Below are 24,519 nucleotides of genomic sequence, written 5' to 3'. Positions count from 1 at the left end.
ATTCATACTCCACTCAGCCATGTCATCCCGTCTCTCAGACCACTTTCAGCGTTTCATACGGCAATAGGAGCACTACATTTCTTTGAATAGCCTCTCGTTTGCTTCTAAGAGCCTCCGACACTGACCTGCACAATGCCTCCATGTGTGCATGATACGCAGCACTGGTCAGAGCGGACAGAAGTTGTGTCCTTTGTTTGTGCTCCAGCATTCAACTGAAAATGGATACAGAAGAGGTTAAAGAAGATATCTCCTGCAGTAACTTGGGGCAGGCAGGAAGAAAAAAAAAAAAAAAAAAAGAAAGAGGCTAATGTATAATGCAGAGAGTGCTCTCGAGCCTGTGGGCAACAAAAACTCTCTGTACTTCCCCTCCGCCCCACTGCTCTTTATCCTCCATATCTGTATGTGTCCCTGTGCAATAACAGTCGTAGATACAGTACATATGTGTCCTTTTTTCAACTTGTGGGTATCTCATTTTAGTGAAGCCGGTGCTAGAAAGAAGAGCAAAATAAGCAGGAAATCTGAACTGAAATTCCTGGCAGCGTAATTGCATGAAGTGCTCCAGCAGCAGAGAGAGGGGGGGGAAAAAAACGCAGAAGAGAGAGATTTCCAGGACAAGAGTGCCTGCCTGTCACCTGAATATTTCATTCCCTGCATGCATGCCAAAAGCCACACTCCACACATCCACACATACATCCACACATACCCTGCACCAAAACATTTCTGCACAAAAGACACGAGCATGCACACACACACGCAAGAGAACACACACGAACAGGAGTCCCTGGAGCTTGTTGGCTCTCGGAGCAGAGTGATATATATATATATAGAAGTGAAAGGGAAAAGAGGGAGGTAAGGGGAGGTCTGTTATGATTCCAGTGGTTCTAACTAATTAAAGAGGCTCCTGACAGCAACAGGAAATTACTGCTGAAGAGGTCAGAGCATCTCTGCGGAAACCTTTGAGTGGATATATTGGACATAGTGCTCGTCATTACAGTAGCTCAGACTTTTTAATGCAGTTTAACTTGTCAAAAAGTAGATAATAATGTGTCTTGAATAATAAATAGGCATAGAGAGTGTTAAGATTTATGACTGAACAGTGTGAGGAGGAGAAACCGTACACAACAGAAAGGTTTCTGAATTATTCTTGCTACAAATGTTGGACATTACAACATCTTTCATTTGGACAGTTGTATTGTATTCTATAGTAATACTGAATGTCTCAAATATCCTCAACTTTACCCTGCATGCCATTTCTATCTGTTATATCCAGTGTGTGAAATACTGTGTGACAGTCGGGGGGTACCGGTGCCGTGGGCAACACCACCAAAACAGAATGGGCATATATCAGCCACTAGGTCCAAGTAGCTACACAAGAACAAGCGCAGTTGGGTTGTTTTTTTTTTTATTGGTCTATTTGGTTTTTTTGTCCTGTGGTAGAAGGACTGTTTTATGACTTAACTTAAATTGTTCCTTGGAGATAAATAAGATAAATAACGGATTTTTATTTTGTTTATAATATGAATCAGTTCATTTTCACGTTTTTATTGGTTTATTTCTTTTAAATATGCAGAGGCAGAGCAAATTGTATTCAAATGAAATGCTTTGACTGCAATATATTTTTAGTGATATTATAAAAACATAAAAATAAACTTTATCTACTGTGTAGATAAATATAAAATAATTAGGCCCATTGTTGAGTATATTAGTATATATGTGTATTTTGTACACTGATTATATCACAAATTTTAACTTTTTACATCCACTTTTCTGCCTGCGGGATGCTAGCACAGGATGCTAGTACAGGACATTAGCACTAACTGTCACAGACTGCTAGTAAGACGAAAAGTCACATGAATGTAGATGTATGAAGGCCAAACTCTTCAGGCATTGTGTTCACTTTCAAAAAGAATATACTACCGCAAAAATAGTACAAGTATAATACTTGGTAAAGTATACAACTCTAACCTTAAAAATATGGTGCTAAAGGGTTAGCTAATAACTAAATTAGCAAAATAGCTAAATTTGGTAGCTACGGCAATGCAACTTTCTAATAAGGCACCCTTTATAAAGCTTTTAAAAATATAACTATGGCTTTATTGACAGTTAATAAACAAAGCTTTATAGATCAGTTATAATCCATTAATAAGAACAACTTTTGGGTTGCCAAGTTCCTTTACAGTGCTTGGACCATTTGACCTAAATCCATTTATTAACAACTTATTAACATTTATAACTGTACTCGATGGATTATTTAGCATTTGTTAATGGATTACCGACATTTATAACTTTAACTAAATAGAAAGGGTAAAGACCAAAATGGATTTCTTGCAACCTGGCAACCCAAAAGATGCTTTTTATTAATGGCTTATAAGTGATCTGTAAAGCCAACGTTTAACCATTTAACACTTTATAACAGTGCCTTATTAGAGAGTTGTCGACTAATATTATAACTATATTAAATTTGTACATCTTATCCACAAGACTGGGAGGAACTGTGGCTTTTCACTTTGATCCACTTCAAAATCATTTCAGCAACTTTTACGGATGCTGAAAATGTTTACCACCAGAATGAACCCCGCTGGCTACTTTGTTCTATAATTTATGAAGTCAACAAAGAGCCTCAGTGTTGGAGGAAAACTATGCCTCCCATTTCAAATCAGTAGTGTTTACTGCTAAAATGCACGAGTGTAACCCCTCCAGGCTGCAAGAACTCTTCTCACCCCATATTTAAAACATTATGCAAAGACAATATGTAAAGGTGAAGGGTGAATGCATGCATAACACACACACACACACACACACAAACATCAGCTTGTAAACACTCACGCTGCATTGCTGTGTAGCTACAGGCTTGACCTGCATAAAACTGGATCTCATCTCCAAAAATGGAAAAAAGTAGAGCGGCCTCAGCAACCAACAGTAAAATCCACCAAAAGGAGAGAAGTTAAAGATGTGCTCTTGCTGCACGAGGCTTCAATTGGTGCAAAATTCAATTAGAGGTGAACTCCCAGTGGGAAACCTGAAGAAAACTGTGTCTTTTGAAGAGTTTAAAGCTCTGAGAGGCACCGCAAACAAAAACGAATGCACATCATCTTCCTCATCTGAGAGAGTCAGCTGACTGAGTGAGCGGTATTCAAAGAGGAGTCTTGGCTTTTGTTGGAGCGATGTACAAATGTGGCTGAGTTAAGGTGGTGAGCGGCTGTGCGTGACTCGCAGAGAGTGTGTCTCCTCTCTGCCCACCACCCGCTCTGAAAAAAAACAAGGAGGAGGGGGGGGGGAGGAAAAAAAAGCTCAGGGAAAGTCCCAGTGACGTTTCCCTCTGCACCCTCCCATCATCCCTTTGCCGTGCTTCCCTACATCCCTTTTTTACCCTTTCCTCCCCTTGTGGCATCTACCTCATCACATGTTCCTCTGCTCTCCTCCCTCCTGTCCTCTTCTGACATGCTCCATCCCTCCTTCTACACCTCCTCTCTCCCTCCATCTTTCCTGCTTTTATCTAGCTTCCCAACCCCCTCACTTATCTCTCTCCTCTTCCTCTTCAGCACATGCGGGTGGGGTGAGCATATCAGCTTGCTTAATTACCACTAGTCTGCAGTTATGCAATCCTACAGTACTCAACTCTTTTCCAGGAACTCATGGGCGGCTGTCTGGCTCTCCAACACGCTTTATCTCATATTTTTTTACAAACCCTCTCTTTTCTATCTCACACTATTCCGCTGTCTTCTCTAAATCTGCTCCATCCTGACAGTCCTCCTTCTAATTGACTCCAGTCTCCTGTTTGATTCACTCTTCTTCTCTCTTCCTCTGCCCTCGCACTGTCATCTTTGTCACTGTTTCTTTCGTTCACACTCCCTTCCCTCATCTCCTCATTCACGCCATCCGCTATTTTGTTTCATCATCATCTTTCTCCTTAACTGTCTCCTCATCCATTCACAAGTTCCCCCCTGCTTCTGTTCTCTTTTATTCTCCTACTCTGAATGCTTCGCGATTTCTGTTTCTTTTCTGTCTGTTTCTATCTCTCTTGCAAAGCATCAGGGGAGAGTGTGGGTGCCTGGTTGCTTGCGCTCCCACTTCAAAGACTCCTTTCCTCAGTTTGAACGGGCTAAACTTTGAGGGCTAGTCCTCCTTGGCCAGCCCTCCCCTTCATCCCTTATCACCATCACTTCCATTTTTACGCATTTCTTTGTCAAAACAGCATCTGAGAAGCAGAGGAATGAGTAGGTGAATGAGACTCAACTCCCAAACCTTTTGTTATGAAATCGCTCTCTGACAGAAGTGTCCTCTTTCTAGCTCTGCCTTTGAAGTGTGTATGCTAGGGTAAAGTGGATTTCTGCTCCCTTTGGGCACAGTCAAGGGAAGAAAGTAAGACGGTAACCTGAATTGTTCCTCATAACCAGAGCAGCAATGCCAGATTTGTTGCGCAACTTACATTTTTTGTCTCCTCCCAGCTCAAACTAGATTTTAATTTATTTATTGTGTTTCCTGCTGTGTTGAGTTGTGTGAGTACTAGACTTGACCCTGAACCTGAACCTAAAATCATACTCAGTTCTACTGCATATTGGAGCTTTTAATATAATCAGCAGCAGATCACATGTGTCCCATATGTTGTTTGATGTTTGCATAAAGCACCAGCAGCAGAAGAAGAAATTAAGCTAATTAAGCTAATTTTAACTACACTCAGCAGCTGAAACTCAAAATCCTCAATTATAGTTCATAAGTCTCATCACTGTAGTAACAACATGCACAGACATATTAAGATTATGATATATGAATTTGATTTAACAGTAGAGAGCCACAATCTAGATAGAAGGTTGATGAGATGAGCCCAAGAGGACATCTTTAAATTACTTGTTTTGCTTGTCAGTCATCTGTTAAAAATCAAAAGATATTTAATTTATAATATAAAATAGAGAAGCAGCAAATCCACAAATCTGAGAAGCTTGAACCAGTGAATGTTTGCCGTTTAATAAATAGACAATTAATTAATTTACTCACATCAGCAGAATTCACTAATCAATTAATCAACTAATCATTTCAGCACTGTTCTATTTGTGTAGCCTGAATTCTTATGAACTCTTATTTATCAATACTAAAAGAATACAACCATGCTAGCCAAGCGGCAACCTCCGGGGCTGAAAAATGAAGCCAACGCGGAAGTGCCAAAAACTGCAGTTCCTCGAATGGCCACTTGAGGCTGGCCCCAGAAGCAAGTCAATCCCCATAGACCCCCATGTTAAAATGCCCAACTTTACAGCAGAAATAAACATGTTTACAGTCTGGTACATGAAATGGTTTTGGTCTCTATAGTTAATTTCCCTGTTCATGACAATTGTACGGTGGCGAATTTTTATATAACTGACCTGTTTAAATTTTATTAAGGATTAAAGTTATGCATAATTAAGGGTATGGGCGCTTTGAGTGACAGGTGGGTGCCATCACAGGCATGTCGCTACCATGGCAACAATGTTGGTTATGTAATGTAACCATGGCATAACCCCAGATTCACAGAGTGCAGGCGTAGCCGTAGCCGTCGCTATTTCACTTTGTTGTCAGTTCATGAAAGTTCATTGTAGCATTTTGGTCGCCTAAAAAAAAATCTTGTTCAGCATTTGGTTGCACTAAAAGACTGTAAGGAGTTGAATGTTCAGTTTTTTCTGGTAAGTACATTTTGTTTTAATGTTTTTAAGCCTGTTTTTCGCTAGCAAAAATTAGAATTAGCATTAGCACTATCACAGTTAACCATAGACTGTAAATGCACTGTGTTAACCAAGCTAGTAGCTAGCGTCATAGTCTCCATGCTCTCGTCCAAATATGGTCACTTCTGGCTCCAAATATCCAAGATGGTGATGATGAAAATACAAATTCGAGGCTTCAAAACAGGAGTCCACGGACCAATGGGTGATGTCACGGTGGCTACGTCCCTTATTTTTTACAGTCTATGATGCTAGCGACTCTGTGAGCATGCTACATTTGCACAATGACAGGGCTAACAGGCTGATTTTTAGTAGGTAATGTTTACCATGTTCACCATCTTGCGTAGCATGCTAACACTTGCTAATTGGCACTGAACACAAAATACAGGCAAGGCTGTTGAGAGTGCCATTAGTTTTGCAGGTATTTGGCCAAAGTTAACCAAAGTATTGGACTGAAATTTTAACCTGAAGATGGCACTAAATGAAAAGTTAAGGGAACACCAAAATGATTAAAATGTGTGCACTAAATTTCATGGCAATCCATCCAATAGTTGTGGAAATATTTCACTCTGAACCAAAAATGTCAATCTCATGGCACTAAAGAAAAAGCGAGGAAGTAGGATTCATCCTATGAGGGACATGAACATCTATACAAAATTTCAGGGCAATCCATCAAATTGTTGAGATTTCTTGATCTGCACTTGGCTAAAAAGATGTTTTCAGACATTGTACAATTTTGCATAGCCCAAACTGTCTTTCCCTTGATGCATGCCATTGCTGTGGACTCATAATGTGTCAGTGCAACATATTGGGCATCATTTTGATAATGCTCCTTGTATTATTTCCAAATAAGACAGTAATACTGACATATCATTGACAAAACCAGCATATGTTCACTTGTCAGACAATATTAGTGTAGACAAGTTCACTTAAGCTTCATCTTCTTGTAATTGCAGATTACAGGTCCTCTGTTGAAACTCATCCTATTTGTATTCTGCCTGTGAGCCTCTGACCTCTCTCTTATCAGCATGGCATTTTCTCTGCTGAGACTGTAGTTGCCTAGATGTTTTTGTTTCACTTCACTTTTAGTAAACTGGCATCAGCAATCATACCATGTTCAAATTATTCAAAAATTCAAAACACCACTAGCTCAATTGTTTGACAGTTTAGTCAAACAATCACTGAACTCCCTGCATGCGTGCTGTACACTTATCCTTTATTTAAATAAAAAAAACACTGCCTGAAAGAGCAGGACATTTGAATAAATTCATGGATCCGCTTACTAAACTTGCATCAGTGTGTATTTTCCAAGCTCCCCTTCCTCTCTTAAATGTCAGGTGTGTTTTGAATGTCAACTGCCAGGGAGATACTGAAAAGCTTTTGAATTACAGCTTCTAAGGGCTTCCAGTTTGGATCCAATTTATCTCAAAGCTACAAGTTTTGGTTTTTTTACCGTGCACCTGTCATTTTATACTAAGTATACAAGCAGTTACACTAGTTGCAAATTTTATATTAATTAGCAGCTTTAAAGGCATTTAAATAGTAGATGATGTTTGGACAGACTGAAACAAATCAGCCTACATTGTTCTAACTATACTGTACCTACAAAACCACATAACATTACATAGTTCCAGTAAGATGCGACTAAAGGAAAAGCAAAACAGTGAATGCACGAAAATCATGAAAGGTGACAGAAGCAGTGAACATATAGAAGTATTTTCTTGGGTACCAGGAGTAGGAGTACAATGCTAGAGGTAAAAAAAAGAGATGGAAAAGCGGCTCAGATGCACCATCAACATGGAAAAATGGAACAAATAAAGCACAGCTTGCAAGTCACCACTTCAATGTTTGTGAATCAACACTGAGTCAGTATCAGACCTCCCAAAATCTCTCCCGCTTCTTCAAAAAAAACAAGACAAGTAGGGCTGAGACTTTGGGTTTCGGTGCTTCATGTATAAATTATAATGAGCAGCAGAGCGTGCGCACACTCACACAAACACACACACACACACACACACACACTTACACAAAGATGAAAGAAACTGTACACCATTACACTCGGTGGTGAGTCATATCGAGGCCAGTCCCAGTTAAAGATGAGGCAGTTATATCTATGAATATGCAAATATTTTTCAGTTGAAAAGTTGAACCGCTGGACACAAGATGTTTCCTACTTAACTGTTAAATCCATTCATAGTGTAATGTGCACTGGAGGCTTCAAGTTGGGGTTTTTTTGGACCACAATTGGCTCCAAACTAGTTGTGATGTCACAAACCACGCTCGTAGGTACACGCCTTAAAGTCACATTTAAGATGAGCACAGAGAAACTTTCCATTTTCAGCAGATTAAAGTGAAAACAGCCTTCTAGTGTCAAACCCTGCACATACATCATCCTGCACGGTGAAGCTCAAACATCTGTCTGAAATAACAATAAGCAAAACACATTTTTGACTGGAGGGGGAGTTTAAACCTAACAAGCCAGAAATACTATACATCTCATGTTCTCTGTTTAAACTGTATCTTTTGCGCAGCAGTGATTTTCTTAGCTTCTGTTTGCAGCAGAAATAGCATGCAGTGATGCTAATTCAAAATGTAATGGCATAATGTGTTGCATAATCACACGCTACTAAATGTACATCTTTTTTTTTTTTTAAAGCCCTCCTCCACTCATAAATGTGTTTTGCTTCATGTTACTGAATTTGGATGTTTGAGCTTCACTGTGCAGGCAGATGTATGTGCAGAGTCTGACACGTAAAGGCTGTTTTTACATTCATCTGCTACAAAGGGAAAGTTTCTCTCTGTGCTCACCTTAAATATGAGTTTAAGAAGTGTTCGTACAAGCATGAATTTATGACATGACATCTTGATTGATGAATGATTCTGTTTCTTTATGGATTAAAGGATATGCTTTAAAGACTTTCTTAACAAGGAAATTAAACTTTTTTGGGGGGAAAAAATCATCAGACATTATTATTCAAAGAAGAATATTTTTATATGTCTTAAATTGATGTCTGGAGGGGATCTTTAAAATTCCCTGTCTTCAGACACGAGGTGAATACAGTGCTAACTGCCTCTCTCCCTCTGATATAAAGTCTAAAGAAAATCAAAAACTGAGAAACATTGTGCATCAAATGTCCTTGTCAAGGAGCTTTGAGGCAGATTAGAGCAACAAAGAGTCATCACAGTTGAGAACATTGAACTCTGAAAAACTTAACCTCACTTCTCACCCATTAATGAAATACCATCTTTGTGTTACTACCCAACTCCTACGCTTTAATTCAGACTTCAATGTAGTTTTATAAACAGCGTGATCGCACCATGTTCAGAGTGTTTATTGATGTTGTTAATGTTAACCCAGTGAGCTCAACACTCTCAATGCTTTTGTTTATTGGTGCAGAAATACTCTATTGATGAGGTCATGTATCTGCCTCACAGATACAAACATTATGAAAGGTTTCTGTCAGGGTGAGAAGAAACACTTGAGTATATTTTATATTTTTTCATGTAAAATGTGAAGGTTGTGGTGTGTCTATTAGGAGTGCGGTGAGAGACAAAGGAGGGAGACGTTTCTAAGACTACAGCAAGGTGTCATTGACAGTTTCTGAGACTAAAGCTGGAGTTCAATGATGAGAGGGATTACAGTGCGGAGAGTGAGTCATGGCTTGATGTTTTCCCTGCTGAACAGACTGAATCAGAACTGAGAACACACTGCTCCTTATTTGGCGTTCTCGCAATGGGACTGACAGGATCTTTATGTCTGTTAATAAGGTTCAAGCAAAGTTGATGCAGCATCTCATAAACACTTCATCACTCTGGCTGACTGTAGTGAGCCAGTTCAGAAGCATCTGATTAATGTAGTTCGAATAAATTTAAAGTGCATTATTCTTTTGCATACTGTAGGTTGACCACACCTGCAAATCCAATAATCTAAAGCTTATTCCACACTAATGTCATCACCGCTGTTTAAATATTTAAATTGATCTTAAGTTAAAGTGTACACTCACTATATTAATGCAACAGACTAATACATTGAATCATTCAGAAGAGCTGCACAGCAATACAGCAGAGGACTTTGCTGCCCTCTGCTGGAATAAAGAAGAAACAATAACTCAAAGAGTTTGAAGCTGAAACTGCAGGAAAGTAAACAAAACCATCTTTCAGTACTACTCTAAAGTTTTTTTTGCTTTCTGTACCTCCACAGTGGAATTTTATTATGATTATTTTTGTCTACTCTCTATATATGACATCTATCACATGTTGCGATCCAGAGTTAAAGGATTGTTTTCCCTGATCTGAACCTTAGATTCACTAATTTGGGATTTTATAAATAAAATTGGCTTAATTTAAAACTAGGGTCATAATGTTGCTTTCTTTTGTCTCTGTCTGGATACAAAAGAAAACAAACATTGTTTTTGGACATATTCACTCCTTGTAAAGGAGAAGATAATCTATGACAAAATAAGCAAGAATAAAACTAACAATCTTCAAAATAAACATTTTTTATTTTGAAAGAAATCTCTCATCCAACAGGCACTCAGGAAGGAAGATTTCCTCTCCTATTCTGCCTTTCGCTGTTAATACTGAGCTGACTGAAGGTCTGTTATTAACTCTATCCTACAGCAGCAGCTTATATCCACAGTAATACAATGTATGGATCTAATATGTAGCAAGGGAGCACGCTGGTGCTGTTGCAAATGCATAAACCCGCCTGATTTCTGCTAGCACCAGCAATTTTCCCCCCTCGTTTTCCCAGAGTCACGCACTAGCCCCGTGATTACTCCTGCTGTCTGCATACTAGGACTGAATATCAAACGCCACAGTGGTGCTACATAATTCAAACAGAAAAGCTTTACTATTCTGGGGTAATGTATTTTCTTCATTGCGCTCAAGACTACTCATGAGATTACACACAAGATGGTGAACCTGAAAACAACAAGGGGTATGAATTAATGATTCAAGAACTGACCTCCCTTCTGATTCAGTCACCTCTTTGCATCTTGCAGTTAACTCTACTTGCATTGTGTTTCACAGCCACAAGGTGGCAAAATCACTGTCACGCACCTTCACCTCTAACATCTGATAAATGATCAACCCAAGAGCATATCCAATCTCTGTCCTTCATTATCTAAACATCACATCAGTGAAAAAAGGTAAGACAATCAAATCTCTCCCTCTACCTCCTCATCCTTCCTTCTCCTTCACACCAACACCAAACTTTCAATCACTCTGACCGGACAGGGAGTTAACAGACTGATGATGGTGCTGAATCTCATTAAAAGATGAATAAACATGCGTGTCATGTCGGACTAATGCGCCTTTGCAATCTGCACAGCATCTCCTCCAATTTTTTTGCCCTTCTTCTTCAAACGCCGGCCAGTGCATCTTTGAAGGCTCTAATGAAATCTGGTTTGAGCTGCGGGGCAGAACTGACAGGAGGAAGTGCAAAATCTGAAACAGCAGTGATGGGGTGTGGTAAAAAGTCTTAAACTAAATTTGTCATGGCAAAATGAGATGTCTGCTTTTCTTTTTTTTTTCTTTTTCTTACCTACACAGATCTTCTATTTGTAATGATATGGTACAATGTCATTTGGAAAGAAAACTGTACTTTCAGCTCCAGGCAAAAGTGCTAGCCACACACTGACATTTACATAATCAGTGACAGGCTTCAAGACAATTTGTCAAAGGTAATGTAAAATATATTGTCTATATTTGACAAAGGCTAGAATATACTATTTTTTTTAAATGTATTATTGGTTAAGAAAGTTGAGACCTTTACTTCTGGATACTTTTAGGTGGTTAGTTACAAAATGGCCCCATTGTAATTTAGCCTGTATTTGATTTTGAGTGCATTTTTTTCTTGCAAATCAACAGATTAAATTATAGCGTAAGAATAAAGTGAAATTTTGAGTATTTTGATATATTATTTGTGCACTTGTGGTGGATTTAAACCTGCATAAATACATTTTTTGGCCACTTGGGGGCAGCGACATAAAAAAACAACACATTTTACTTTCTTCTAAAATTCATATGGGAGTTGAAAAAGTTCAATAAAAACAATTAAAATATACAATGTTGATGTGGCAAATGTGTTAGCAATTTGGAGTCATGTTTCTGTCAAATGTTAAGTCCAATATTCATTCTCGTTTTAGTTCTGTTTTTGTCTCCACCAATTCCTGCAAGAAATATCTGGCTCTTCATCTGCTAAATGCTCCTTTATGTTCACCAACTAGCTGCTAATTTTATCTGCTGGGTGAGAAGGTGATAATTTCTTGTGGGTTTATTACTACAAGCAACATTTTTCACATTACACCAAGTAATTTTTAAAAAAAAAATTAGGATAAAAATTGTTGATTAATGCAGCTGTTAAGTTTTTTGGTCAGTTAACATTTGTTGGGATGTCACTTAAATCCTGAAGAACTTGTGCTTGGAGTCAAAAATTGAACAAAATGCTTCTTGGGATAATGCAAATCATTCCCTGTTCACTACAAGTTCACTATATTCATCCTCCTTCATTTTATTTGACTGTCCAACTTCTGAGTGTCAAATTTAAACACTATATTTCCCACAATGGAACAGCATTTACACTACTTTTTGCTAACGATCCCACAATGAAATGTGTCACATTTTATAGATGATAAAATTACTGACTATATGTGTCAGTGATGATACTGAAATTTCAATTTACTTCTCACTATAAGCTAAACTGCTGTTATACAGGGAATAATGAACGAGGGAATGATTTCAAACAACACAGCCCATTTCTTTCTCCATTTATCTCCATGTCACTTTATGGGGCTCTGATGAAATATGATCGAATCATGTAAATCCCAGATGGTCAATTTTACAGTTTTCTCAGTGTCTATATCTTATTTTATGACCAGCATGACTTGACATTACCTATTAGTGGAACACAGTATCCTAAGAGCACGTCCATTTGACAGACACATACTGACAGAGGCAAGAATGTCTATGCGGATGGTTGGCTGAGGTCCCCTGAATCAGAACTGCCATAATACTGTCTGAAATGTCTTTAAAGGAGTCAAATCACCATTATGAGCTGCCCCTCTCTGCTCCTAATTGTGTACCATGAAGTATGTTGAACAGCTTGACAATTAGCTGTAAATGGGTTGACAGTGCAAAGCTGTATTACCCCTTTCACACTCATATGTCAATACAAAATGATCATTAACATGACAGATTACATCTCTCCAGCTCTAGATTAGACTGCTGCCAGCACAGTAAATCTCTCATGCCATTAAAAGGAGGCTGATTATTGCTCACATCAAGGGCAAAATGTCCCTTTCTGCATTTCGCACCTGGTTATAAAATCTGAAATGAGTGTTTAACAGGCTACTCCATAATAAGACATACTTATGACAGGTAACAACATGAGTCTAACATTTGACAAAGTGGCTGTTATGAGTGAGCATGGCAGGAAATGCTGCTGAGATGACACTTGCCTCATTAATCTTCATCTTGTTATTCATAGTCAAAGATTCCATTATTTCGCCATGTTATGATAAGTGTTTCAGAAATATGACCTGTGTTTACATAATGTACAAATTAACAACTTTTGTGCTGCTGTTGCTGTTCAGACACCAGTAGTTGGTTTTCAGTTGAACCACAGTTACTATAGCAACCCCTACTGGCTAAATGCCATAGCAGTTACAGTTTAACTGTGCTGCTGATACAACATTATTAAAGGGTAACTACAGCAGACTGTATATAAAGATGGATGACATGACATCTCCCCTAGAGGTGAAGTGAAAATAGCTCAGTCGCCCCCTGGTGGCTGGTTGCAGTATAGGTCATAAACCTCGCTACCTCCATGTTGTCAACCATTTTACCCAAAGATGGTTTCTGTCACGTTAGGTAGTTCTCACAGCGATGCATGTTCATGTATGCTCAAGTGCAGGTTGGCAGGATTATCTTTCCATAGTGGCTCCTGGGTTCACACGGTGACAGACAGCTGTCAGTCAAGTGAAGGGGAGGACCAATGGGGGGCTATCGCCCAGCTCCCCTGACTCTACTGTGCAAACTTTGGTTGCATAGCGGCAGGAATTGGTGGCATGTCATCCATCTTTATATATGGTCTATGGTAACTTTACCATTACAATTTTGCTAGCCCCTCCCTCCCAGCATATTTAAAAAATGCAACAGAGAACTGCACAGGGCAACGACTGTAGGGGGTGTGGCCTCATGGCTACATAGTGTGTAACGCGGGAGGTCAGGTTACACGGACCAGAGTAGGACTCTAGTGCACACTGTATGGGCCCAAAAACATGAAAACACAGCGGACACACAGCAGATTTTTTTGGCTTCATGCGCCACTGAGCAACTTTCATAGGAAACAAGGGGGGCCATCTTTGAAAACTGTTTTCAGTTCTCCTTAATACATCCATGTTGCATACATTGTGGTTATATGCTGGTCATGTAAATGCATTTCCATGGTTACGTAGAGGTACATATCAAATGACTTTATACCTATAGACATTTAGAAGCATCCATTTAGTGTGGGGGAGTTACATAAGGGTACATTCAGCAGAGCATTTGTGGAGTTTAACAGCCGAAAAAACTGTAGTTGCTCTGTTGCACACAGAGAAACATAAACTCCCTCTTTTTGAATCATCTAACTATTGTTTTTCAGTGATGTCTTGCTCAACACCAACATAATGAATTATTCTAAATACAAGTTAACTTTCGGTTTTAGATGTCAATATCAATGACAATGACTCGGAAAAAAAACTCTACAACACAAGCATTTTTAAAAAAAGGAATATAACAAAACTAATGTGAAATTACAAGTCCATCACAACAGAAAAACTTCGGATATCATCTCATTAAGACTATTAGACTAGCCTCCCCCCCTAAATCATGAGGAAAGGTGGTTGCTCCCACCTGTATACAGGTTAACACAGGGTAATTGTACCTATTGATATCGCAAAGACACGTACACGTAGAGCAGTAGCATGTATTTCCTACAGGGACTTAAAGCATAGGTTCACTTTTTTCAAGTCTTAAAAAAGTCAGGTACCTTTATGTACAGTAGAGACTTTGTGAGAATTAGTTGCATTTTATCCAATCCTTCAACAGTTTCACCCTTACTTCTAGTTTAGTCAAAGGCCAACTGCTGTCTTCAACTTTCATTAGAAGGGTCTTTAGTTCACTTAAAAGCTGTGACGGTGACATGCATAATGAGGGGAAAATTGCTATGCGTAAAAACAAAAATCATCTTTACTTCTCCTGGTAAAACATCCCTAAAATCCACCCACAGATACTAGACATAATTGGGGAGTGTTACAGTTTACTCTGTTTAGGATCCATCCTTCTCAACTGCCTGGCATACTTCAACTATAGGTTATGATTCTCAACATTTACAATTTGCTGTTTTTACAGGGCATTGTGGTCATACATGGTGGAAAATAATGTCAGGAGATTAATTTGCACATCTGTGTCCCGGTTTATCTTAAAATGATTAAGTCTGCTGTAGAAAGACTCCTTGCTGTTTGATTCTGACAGACTGGAAATAAAACTTGACATCCACAGCTGATTTTTTTTTATATAATCCAAAGATTTTCATCTATGAAAGCAAAATCCACTGTAGCTGCAGTCTTAGTACTTTGATGTAAGCTCAGATCATTTATATTTCCAGGGTATCCATGGTAATGAGAAAAAATACCAAAAAGAAAAACGCAAGATGAGGAAAGATTAGCCTCTTTTTAACAGCATTATGTCTTTTATGATAATATTGCAGAAAGTTTTATTTATACAGCAATGCTACAAAGGGAATAAAAACAAAAAATGTTTCTTTTAGGGTGGATTTAGTCCTTTTAAGTTAATGATCAGCTAAATTTATTATTAAGATGTCTGCTTTCCATTTGGGACAGAAAGCAAGTAACCAATGTCTCACCCCCCCACCGCCTCTCACTCTCCGCCCAACTGACGCACATTTACGTCACTGTCACCTGGTCTCTATTTCCTGTCATTGATACAGGGTGGTCCAGACAGTTAGACAGCCCATCTCTGCAGCAGGCAGACAGAAAATTCATGAAGCCTCCTCCTGGGATCTGCTCAGTTCCAGCTCTATAACTGTGTGACCCACTTATTTGACAGCAACTCTGTTAAAACTTTCAGAAGCTGAGTGCTTCCCTTGCTGAGCAACAAGGGCAAAGGCAAGACAATAACGTCACTAACACTGATTTGTTTGAGCCTGCTGGCACACAGAGGAAGTCTTAGAAGTGGCAATTTCTTTCAGATTTTTCATAACACTTTGTATCTTGCAAAGAATCCTCCACTTTTATTTCACTTAACTACAGCAAGAAAATCAACTTACAGCAACCAAAAAATATAAAAATCTATCTAAAAATGTACTTTGGAAAATGGTTACCAGTAAAATAAAGGTTGTAGGTTGGGCTAAAGCCTTTTAACAAGGCTGAGATTAGGAAAGAAGAAGGAATTTCTATGTGTGATTAGTATGATTTTCTTTAACAGATAATCTGTACGGTAACCTTTCAAACACGTTGAAGTCTACATCTTCTAGATTAATTGTGCAGCCCTGCAGTTGCCTCAGACCCAACATCTGAGACTCCTCATGTCTGTAAACTCATATCTCTAACACACCAAGACATCATGGGGAAAGCACAAAAGAGCGAGTCACACGACAAAGGTGATAATTGAGAAAATGACATAACGTGTCTCACCTCAGCACCATGGGACAGACTCCTTTTCCTGAGGGCCGGGGAAGGCTCGGCTGATCGCAGAGGAGTCAGACCTCCGTTCTTCAACTGCTCCCCTGAGGGCGACTTTGGTACAGTCCACACAGGAACACCATCTGAAAAACGACAAGGGCACTGTCAGAGCCATGTGCCGGCTTCTAGTGAACAAGAGTGGAGGAGGAAATAATGGGGATTTAAAACTATATGATGTAGATTTGTTGATTTGTGTGTATTAATGTGCTTGATTTTTGTTTGGGATGAAACTAACAAGAAGAATCAAAGAGGGATGCGGGAGAAAACTCGATTTATTTCTGACATTTAATATTAGATCTCAAACTGAAATGAGAGCGTGTGATTGACAAGAGACTAGACACCAGGAAATTGCACGCGTGTGTGTGTGTGCGCTTGTGTGTCTGTTTGAATTTAATATTTGTTCTGTGTGATATCCTGGCCTGTTGCAATGCAATGACTCAACTCAGGTCAAACAAACAGAAATGACTAGAAGGATGATTCATGTAGACTCTGGGCCACAAACAATAAAATCTTTCACAGATATAGAACAAATCTAAACCTTGTACGACCGCATATCATGACACAGCCTTCAAACAATTGTATGTCAGTTGCTGTAGTTGTTCAGGCATTTAAAAATCAATACACAATCTGAAAGAACTGAGCCTCTCTGGACTGCCAGAGGTGTTGATTCAACTCATTCTGGAGGTTGTATTTTGCAGTGCTTTTAAGGAAAAATCCCTTTGTATGCCTTTCAGTGAGTCAGTGTTGTGAGGTACAACAATGAACAGCTGTTTCTCTTTGCTAGTGCTGTTTTACTGTGAATACATCATCATTATGATTTTTGAGACTTTTCTACATTCCATATTTAACAGTATTGCACTTATGACTACTGCTACTGTAAAAGGCAGCTACAAGAGTTGAGTCTTACAGTATTATGTAGCATACAAATAAGCAGGATGTGGAGGCTTAAGAGACATCAAACTAAGCCTGGCTAATAATTCAATATTATCAATGTTGTATTGTGAAGATATGAACATTTTGTGTTATTGTTTTACAAAATTTTACTGTCCAAACTAATGTTTCTGAGCAAAATTAGCCATTTGTTTTACACATTTAGAGTTTTTTCTGATGCCAAGCATGACAGTGGAATAGGGCCGCAACTAACTATTATTTTTATTATCAATTAATCTGTTTATTACATTTTCAATTACTTGGTTAGTCATTTGGCCTACGAAATGTCAGAAAATGGTGAAAAATTTCAACCCCTGTTTCCCAAAAGCCATGATGCAACCTCAAATGTCGATTCAGTTTATTATCATAGAAGACTAAAAAAAAACCAATGTTTGCATTTAAGAAGTGTTAGTCAATTGACTAATCAACTAAGCATTGCAGCTCTACAGTGGAATACCACATCGCTCTACATCTAGCAATCACTCATTTTTAAATAGTTTCAGGCTAAATTGCAAGTCCATGAGAAAATTATGTAATGTAGCATGATGAAAAGTCTCCAAAATCATGATGACTCATGCTAAACATAGGAAAACAGATTACCTTAGAGGAACAATGGTTACAACATTGACTAAAGGCTCCTCACTAGACATCTGCTTAACAACACTACAAACTACAGCTTCAAAAACAGACATCAAATTCAGTCCCCACCTCTGACCTTCACACTTCATTAAATCTGTATTTAATGCAGGGCTATTGTACTGTCAGATGTTTCTGATATTTCCTCCTGTATGAGCAGACTCATCACAAATGCTTGCATTAAGATAATGTGATTTGCAATTCATATGAATAAACCTAAAACCAAGAAGCAAGTTTCTTTTTTTAAAAGCTTCTAAAATACATCACAGTAATAGATCACATTTCAAAGTACTGCTAATGGAGTGGTACCAAAGGCCCTTCTCATCTCCAATCCCAGCTCCCAAATTGGGTTAAAGGTCTAATGCACCAAGAGGCCGATTGTTGATATCCATTAGCGAAAAGCAAGCTGTGCTGACACAGGTCGGCATGCTGGTGAGCCTGAGGCTAGTCTGTCTCAATAAAATGCACTGAAATAGCCCTCAGGCCAGGTCTCTGCTTTGGTCAACTGACAGTTTGACTAACAGGAACGTGAACAGTGTAAGTGAACCTCCTCTGGTGATACTGGACTCTTGTACAGTGGAGAAATGAGCGGGGGTGGCTCAGCCTGAAGGCAGAAGTACAGTATGTGTGAGTGAGTTAATACTGTGAAAATTGAATTTTTGAGCTGTTTTTGAAAAGGTTATACTTGAGACATTTTAAAATCAGTGGTTTCCTGCGTGAGGGGGGGGATCACTGCAAATAGTGTGTTTGTGGTAATAATAAGAATTTCTTATAAGCAGGTAGCTTGCTTTGCAAAACATTCAGCTTCTTAAAAACCCAAAATGACAGATACATCTTCTTTGAGACTTTCTCTTTGAGATGTCACAATGAAGCACCAGAAGTAGAAACTCTCAGTGAGAAGGGGGGTATGTGGGCCATTGGATAGAGGCATGCAAGTGAATCAAAAGGCTGGCGCAGATCAAACAGTGGAGAGACAAACATTCATGCAATAGATGTTTCCAATGGTTTTCCATTGCCTTCCATTTCTGGGCTGTGACATTGTTTCAGATTGTATGATGTTTTCACATCCAACGCTTACCCCTCATGTGTCTGCTGTTCTTTTTATTTTCTCTTAAATAAGAAGTGTCATTCACCTCTGATCTCCATTTTTGTGAATCAAGGTACTACTTCTTTGAATTCTTCATGTTTAACTGTAAGGGGACTAGTTTGCTGGTGGCAAAGTAAATTAATTTCCTTTATGGACTTTCATTCCTTAAAGGAAAATATTCTGGGTAAGTGGAGGAAAGAGACAGAGGGTTGGGCTTCAAGCTCTTTATGGAGGTGACAGAGGGAGAGAGGGGGATCCAAAAAGAGCTAGAGCGAGCAGCAAAGTTCCTCCATGACATCAGCTGATAATATGTTGTCTGGTTTGTGACTGGCAGGTTTCTGGTGGGAGTTTACAAAGATCCTTTAACTTCCTTTGACATTCTTTGCCATTACTAGAGCTGACTCAACCAAGCGGTGCTGGTTTTGTAGTAACAAGGAGCCCGGAGGGACCAACGTGCCAGCCAAACTCAGTCCAACCTCATGCTCGGCTCACTACCAAAGACTTAATTTTCCCATGCAGTGGCAAAGCTTTCCTGTATGGACGTAATTAAACCATTCAACCAACCAACCGACCAGCCAGCCACTCCCTTTATCAGCTGCATCAAATCTGGATGCTGCCAATGCCGATGAGCCACACTACTCATCACTCGGCAAAACTGAGTATCCTAACAAAAATCTCCTCACTGAGGTGTGGGGGGTACATGCCGGAAGCAGGGAGCAGCTGGACCCCCATAGGACTTATCAGCCAAACAGCGGAAGGAAAGAGTTTTGTACTTGCGGCCCGGTGGTCCCACTCCACACCACCCCCTGTCTGAAGAACAGGTACAGGGCAGGGTGACTGTTGGCGCAAAGAGAAGACCAATAAACTGTCAAGGCCGACAGATTGGCTGGAATCCGGCACCCATCCAAACCCAGACTCAAAAGACCTTCCCAAAGTCATAGATGGAGGTGGCCCACAACTTCATGGTTTAAAGAATACTCCACTGTAAGCATACACCGGTAGGGCTTAAAAGATGAGATTTTGTAGCTTGCTCCTTAAGAGGACGACAGCTTATGAAAGTTTGGACTCACAGCAGTTACAATAGATTTCAATGGTAACCCAAATGCCACGACGAAAACATGCATCAAAACCATCCATCCTTCCATTTTCCGCCACTTATCTGGGTTCAGGTCGCAGTGGCAGCAACCTAAGCAAGAAAGCCCATACTTGTTTCTCACTAGCGATTGCGAGATGTTCCCAAGCCATATGGAATACACGGTATAATTCCTCCAGCATTTTCTGGGTCTGCCCAGGGTCTCCTTAGAGTTGGAGATGTATGGAATACCTCCACATGACGGCATCCAAGGAGGTATCCAAATCAGATCCCAAACCACCTCAACTCAATTCTTTCAAGTAAAGGAGCAGTGGTTCTACTCCAAATTGCCCTGCAAAGGAAATTAATTTCGACTGCTTGCATCTGTGATCTCATTGTTTTGGTCTTAACCTTTATGAATCCAAATCATCCATAGAAACTTCCCACAAAACCTCTGCAGCAACTTCTCCACTGCATCCGGTAAAGCTTGGAAACTATATGGAAGCAATAATGTGAAACAGAAGTAGCTCATTTAGCAAAGGACTGGCACTGTTTGGAACAGATGGACAGCAGAGAAGGGAATTGCTGTAGATGTTTCAGAACTTTCTATGGACAGTTTTGGCACATATTTTTTTGTCTTGACCTCTGAGTTGCCATTGGGATCCATTGTAACGGCTGTGAATCCAATCTAAACTACAGCAGCTACAAACTATACACCTTTCAAGCCTACAGACACTGATTATAATGTCGATTTTCAGAGCAGTATTCTTTTAAATCAAATCTACACCTCCCTGCTGAAGAAACTTTAATTGTGCTGCTGCTCTACAGTAATTTAGAGAGTGTAAAAGGACTACATATTTTCTCAAGACTAGGGAAATTAGAATTGTTCCAGAGTATTTGATGAATTTAAGGGTATGTTAACTCAAGTCGACACTTGTCCTGTATTTGGAGTCTACCTTCCACCTTTAGGAATTGTTCCTTAATGTTATGCCCATAGAACCACCCTCAGGCTGCAGAAGGTTTAAATCGAAAGAACTTTATTGGATCCATAATGATCTGGCACAAAGAGGGTTAAACATGGCAGAGGTCTGACATTTTTAGGCACCAGTGTGGATTCCTTTGGCAAAGACTTAATCCTTTGAGGAGATTTAGAAGTGCATAGTATTAGCCTTTATATTTAGGTTTACTCATTCACACATAAACCCTGATTTTTTTTTCTCTGGCATGCATGTAGGGACATAGTCTGAAATGCTTTCAAGAATTTTGTAAACAATATTGACGATTAAATCATATTCATACACACTTCACATTCATGCTTACACTTACACTACGATTTTGAGGAACTATTGGCATTTCAACGCAACTGACGACATTGAACAACACAGAAATGAATGGAAAATCTGTATCAATAACCACAACACAGAACAAACAACTAATTGCTACAAAACAAAAACATAAATGGAACAAAATAAAACAATTTAACACACAAAAGCACTAAATACAACATTCAACAACATTTACTACACACATTGAAGTTCATGGTACCCATGAGGCAGGGACAAGAGCCACAGTCCAGCTGCCCCAGCTGGCCCTTGCCGCTGATGCTGGGCTCTGGAAGAGGGTACTGGAAGGACAAGGGGGGTGGGGGAGATGGGGGGGTCGGGGGCTCCAGTAGCAGGACTGGAACGGGGCCCAGGGCGAACTCACCGGAGGGGGCTCCGTGATTGCGCTGGGAGGCCTGGGACTGAGGTGGTGCCTGGCTGTGGCTCTGGGTCTGTTGAAGGATGGTCAGGCACTCTCCCAGACAGCTGAGGGTGGCGGCTGATGTGGCTTTGAGCAGCAGCAGGTCCTGGTCCAGACAGGAGAGGGGGCCTTTGGTAGGTAGTGAGTCAATGGACTGGACAAGGTTCTTTTGTTGGCCTTCTGCTTGGGACATCACCTGGCAGAGAACAGTGATGTAAGGCATTAAAATACATAGTCAGCTGTTAAAATATATTAACAGCCAGGGGTCATGATTCAAATTACCAGTGAGCCAGTGATGTGAAGGGATAGATCAGATTTTTTTCACATAATATGGTATCAATTACTCAAATGGAGGCTTGGATGTGGATGTACATAAGCTGAGGCTATGAGCCCTGTAACTGGATCTCTTAGCCGGCCTTGCCAGATAAACTTTTAAGCCGCAATGCAACATTAAAAACCATCCTAGTTTGAGGAACTGTTGTGCTTAAATGTTCATTAGAAACGCCCCCGCCCTACTGATTATTTTTGTATGGCACAGCGCCAGATGGCTGAGTAATCAATGAGTGAGTAAACTTTGGTTTATGACCCAATACCTGCAAAACTGATGGCATTTCCATCATTTTGTGCTAGCAATTATTCACATGCTAAACTAAAATGTGTAGTAAACATTATACCTGCTAAACATTATGTTAGCATTCTCACTGTGTTCACTTTAGTGTTTAGCTTAATGCATCAATGTGTGCGGAGGTGCTAGCATGGCTGTATCCCATAAAATAGATCAAACCCAACAATGAATTGATCCTACTAACAATTCCTAAAGGTGGAACACCTCCGCTGTTGTCAAAAAACTATTAAAAACACATTAATGAGCCACACTGTTGCACTGGGTGACATTAGGCACATTAATTTATTTTGAGTCCATCCCACATAAACCATTCTGCTGCTGTAAAATACTCACTAGAGCACCAAATATGTATTCATTCTGCAGCTGAAAATAATCCCCCATAAATATATTACTAGTTCTGGTTTGAGTAACATTTCGTTAAAAACTGCAGTGCCCAGCTGTTTCAAAAGTGAAACTCTATATTTGTGACCTGTTTTTTAGGATCAAACAGGGCAGGGAAGTTATACTGTAAAGTATTTAGAGTTAAACTTAGACATTATGGGTTTTGTAAAAAATTCAAATAATGTTAGCCTCATCTTTCCATTTCCATTTTTTCTGTTTTTCTTTTGACTCATTCATTGCAGACCTAATTAGAAGTGAGCCTGGTGTTTCATTGGAATGGGATGTGCCATCAAATTCCTTAAAAAGTTGAGACTCATTAAAACACTAAGCGGCAAATTAGGATTCATTTTCAATAACTGATCTTTTCATGTTAGCATATAATTTTGAATTGTCTCATATGAACTCATATGAGAGGACAGAATAGAGAGGTTGTATGAATGTATGCTGTATAGATACACACAACAATATACTGTTTAACCGTTATACTGTTTAACCAATGTGTAGGAAGTAATAACATTTAATTCTAGTGGCGTCACCTCAGCAACTGAGCTACACAACCATCTGCTCCAAGAATGGAGTGCCAAAAAAAAAAAAAAACAGCTGCAAAAACTTTTCAAACAAGACAAGTTCTCCCCTATGCTCCGACAGACAGAACATTTCTTACTGTGAAAATTATTTCTGTATGACTCACCTATCAGAGTCTAAATGTATCACAAAAGGAAGAAGACAAAGTTGGTTCTCGCTAGCGGGTAATAAGGTTCTCTTGGGGCTAATGAATCTGGGTTGTTTATCAGCCTGGAAATGTTTTATTCATTAATATTGTATGGCTTCACCACCACTCGTCCTCCGCATGCACTTCAAAAACACATCTGTCTCCCTGCATTGGTACACAGAAGTATTTTGGAGTCACTGAAAGCTGTTGAGCTGGTGTTATATGTGGCATAGACTTTCACGTAAAGCAGCAAAGAGCTTGTCCAATTATTCAGCTATTTACTTGGGTCGGATGTTGGAGTCCTCAGGCAGACACAGCTCAAATTTTTGTTTCCAGTTGCTGTTATTAATAGATTCTCAGTGTTCAGCATGCTGATACTCTATCTTTTTCACAAGTGTCCTTCAAATAATCAGAACTTGCTGTTTCATTTCACACATTTTTTTTTTTTACAGATAAAATCCTTGAGACCAATATTTGTGACCAATGAAGGAAGGACATGATTTCACTGTACTTTATATGTTCATATAAAGCTGGATATTATATATATAATATTTATATTATAATTTATTACATTTCTATATTATACTGTGACAAAATTCTTATATCAAGATATCACAGTTCACAATCCTCATGTTTAAGTGATAAATCTGGTTCGGTCAGATGCTTGAGAATATGTATTTTGTAAAGTCAGTATTGTGGATTACTTAAGTGAAAGCAAAGAGTGCTCCAACATGCATATCAATGCACAAAACTGTAAGATTGAGGGAGTTTTGAATAAGGAATGAGAGAGAAGCTGTTTTGCAGCCACTTTTGTTGAAAATGTGACTTGAATATAGTGAGAATATGGTTGGATAGCAGAGAAGTGGATTATGCTGCAGAAATGACTTCATAA

General features: G+C 39.3%; 1 protein-coding gene across 1 annotated transcript in view; it reads right to left on the bottom strand.

Moving 5' to 3' along the window:
* Window positions 1-24,519, bottom strand: part of LOC137198711 (oxysterol-binding protein-related protein 10) — an 80,217-nt gene that overhangs the window by 11,840 nt on the left and 43,858 nt on the right. The window contains exons 6-7 of the mRNA XM_067612604.1: window positions 21,874-22,105; window positions 16,394-16,524 (exon numbers count right to left, since the gene is read on the bottom strand). Of these exons, the coding sequence (XP_067468705.1) occupies window positions 16,394-16,524; window positions 21,874-22,105 (363 nt within the window). The remainder of the gene's footprint in view (window positions 1-16,393; window positions 16,525-21,873; window positions 22,106-24,519) is intronic.

This window comes from Thunnus thynnus, chromosome 15 (genome assembly GCF_963924715.1).
Source record: "Thunnus thynnus chromosome 15, fThuThy2.1, whole genome shotgun sequence".
Classification (NCBI taxonomy): Eukaryota; Metazoa; Chordata; class Actinopteri; order Scombriformes; family Scombridae; genus Thunnus; species Thunnus thynnus.
Note: the sequence above shows the minus strand (reverse complement) of the source record. Positions and strands in the feature narration are given on the sequence as shown.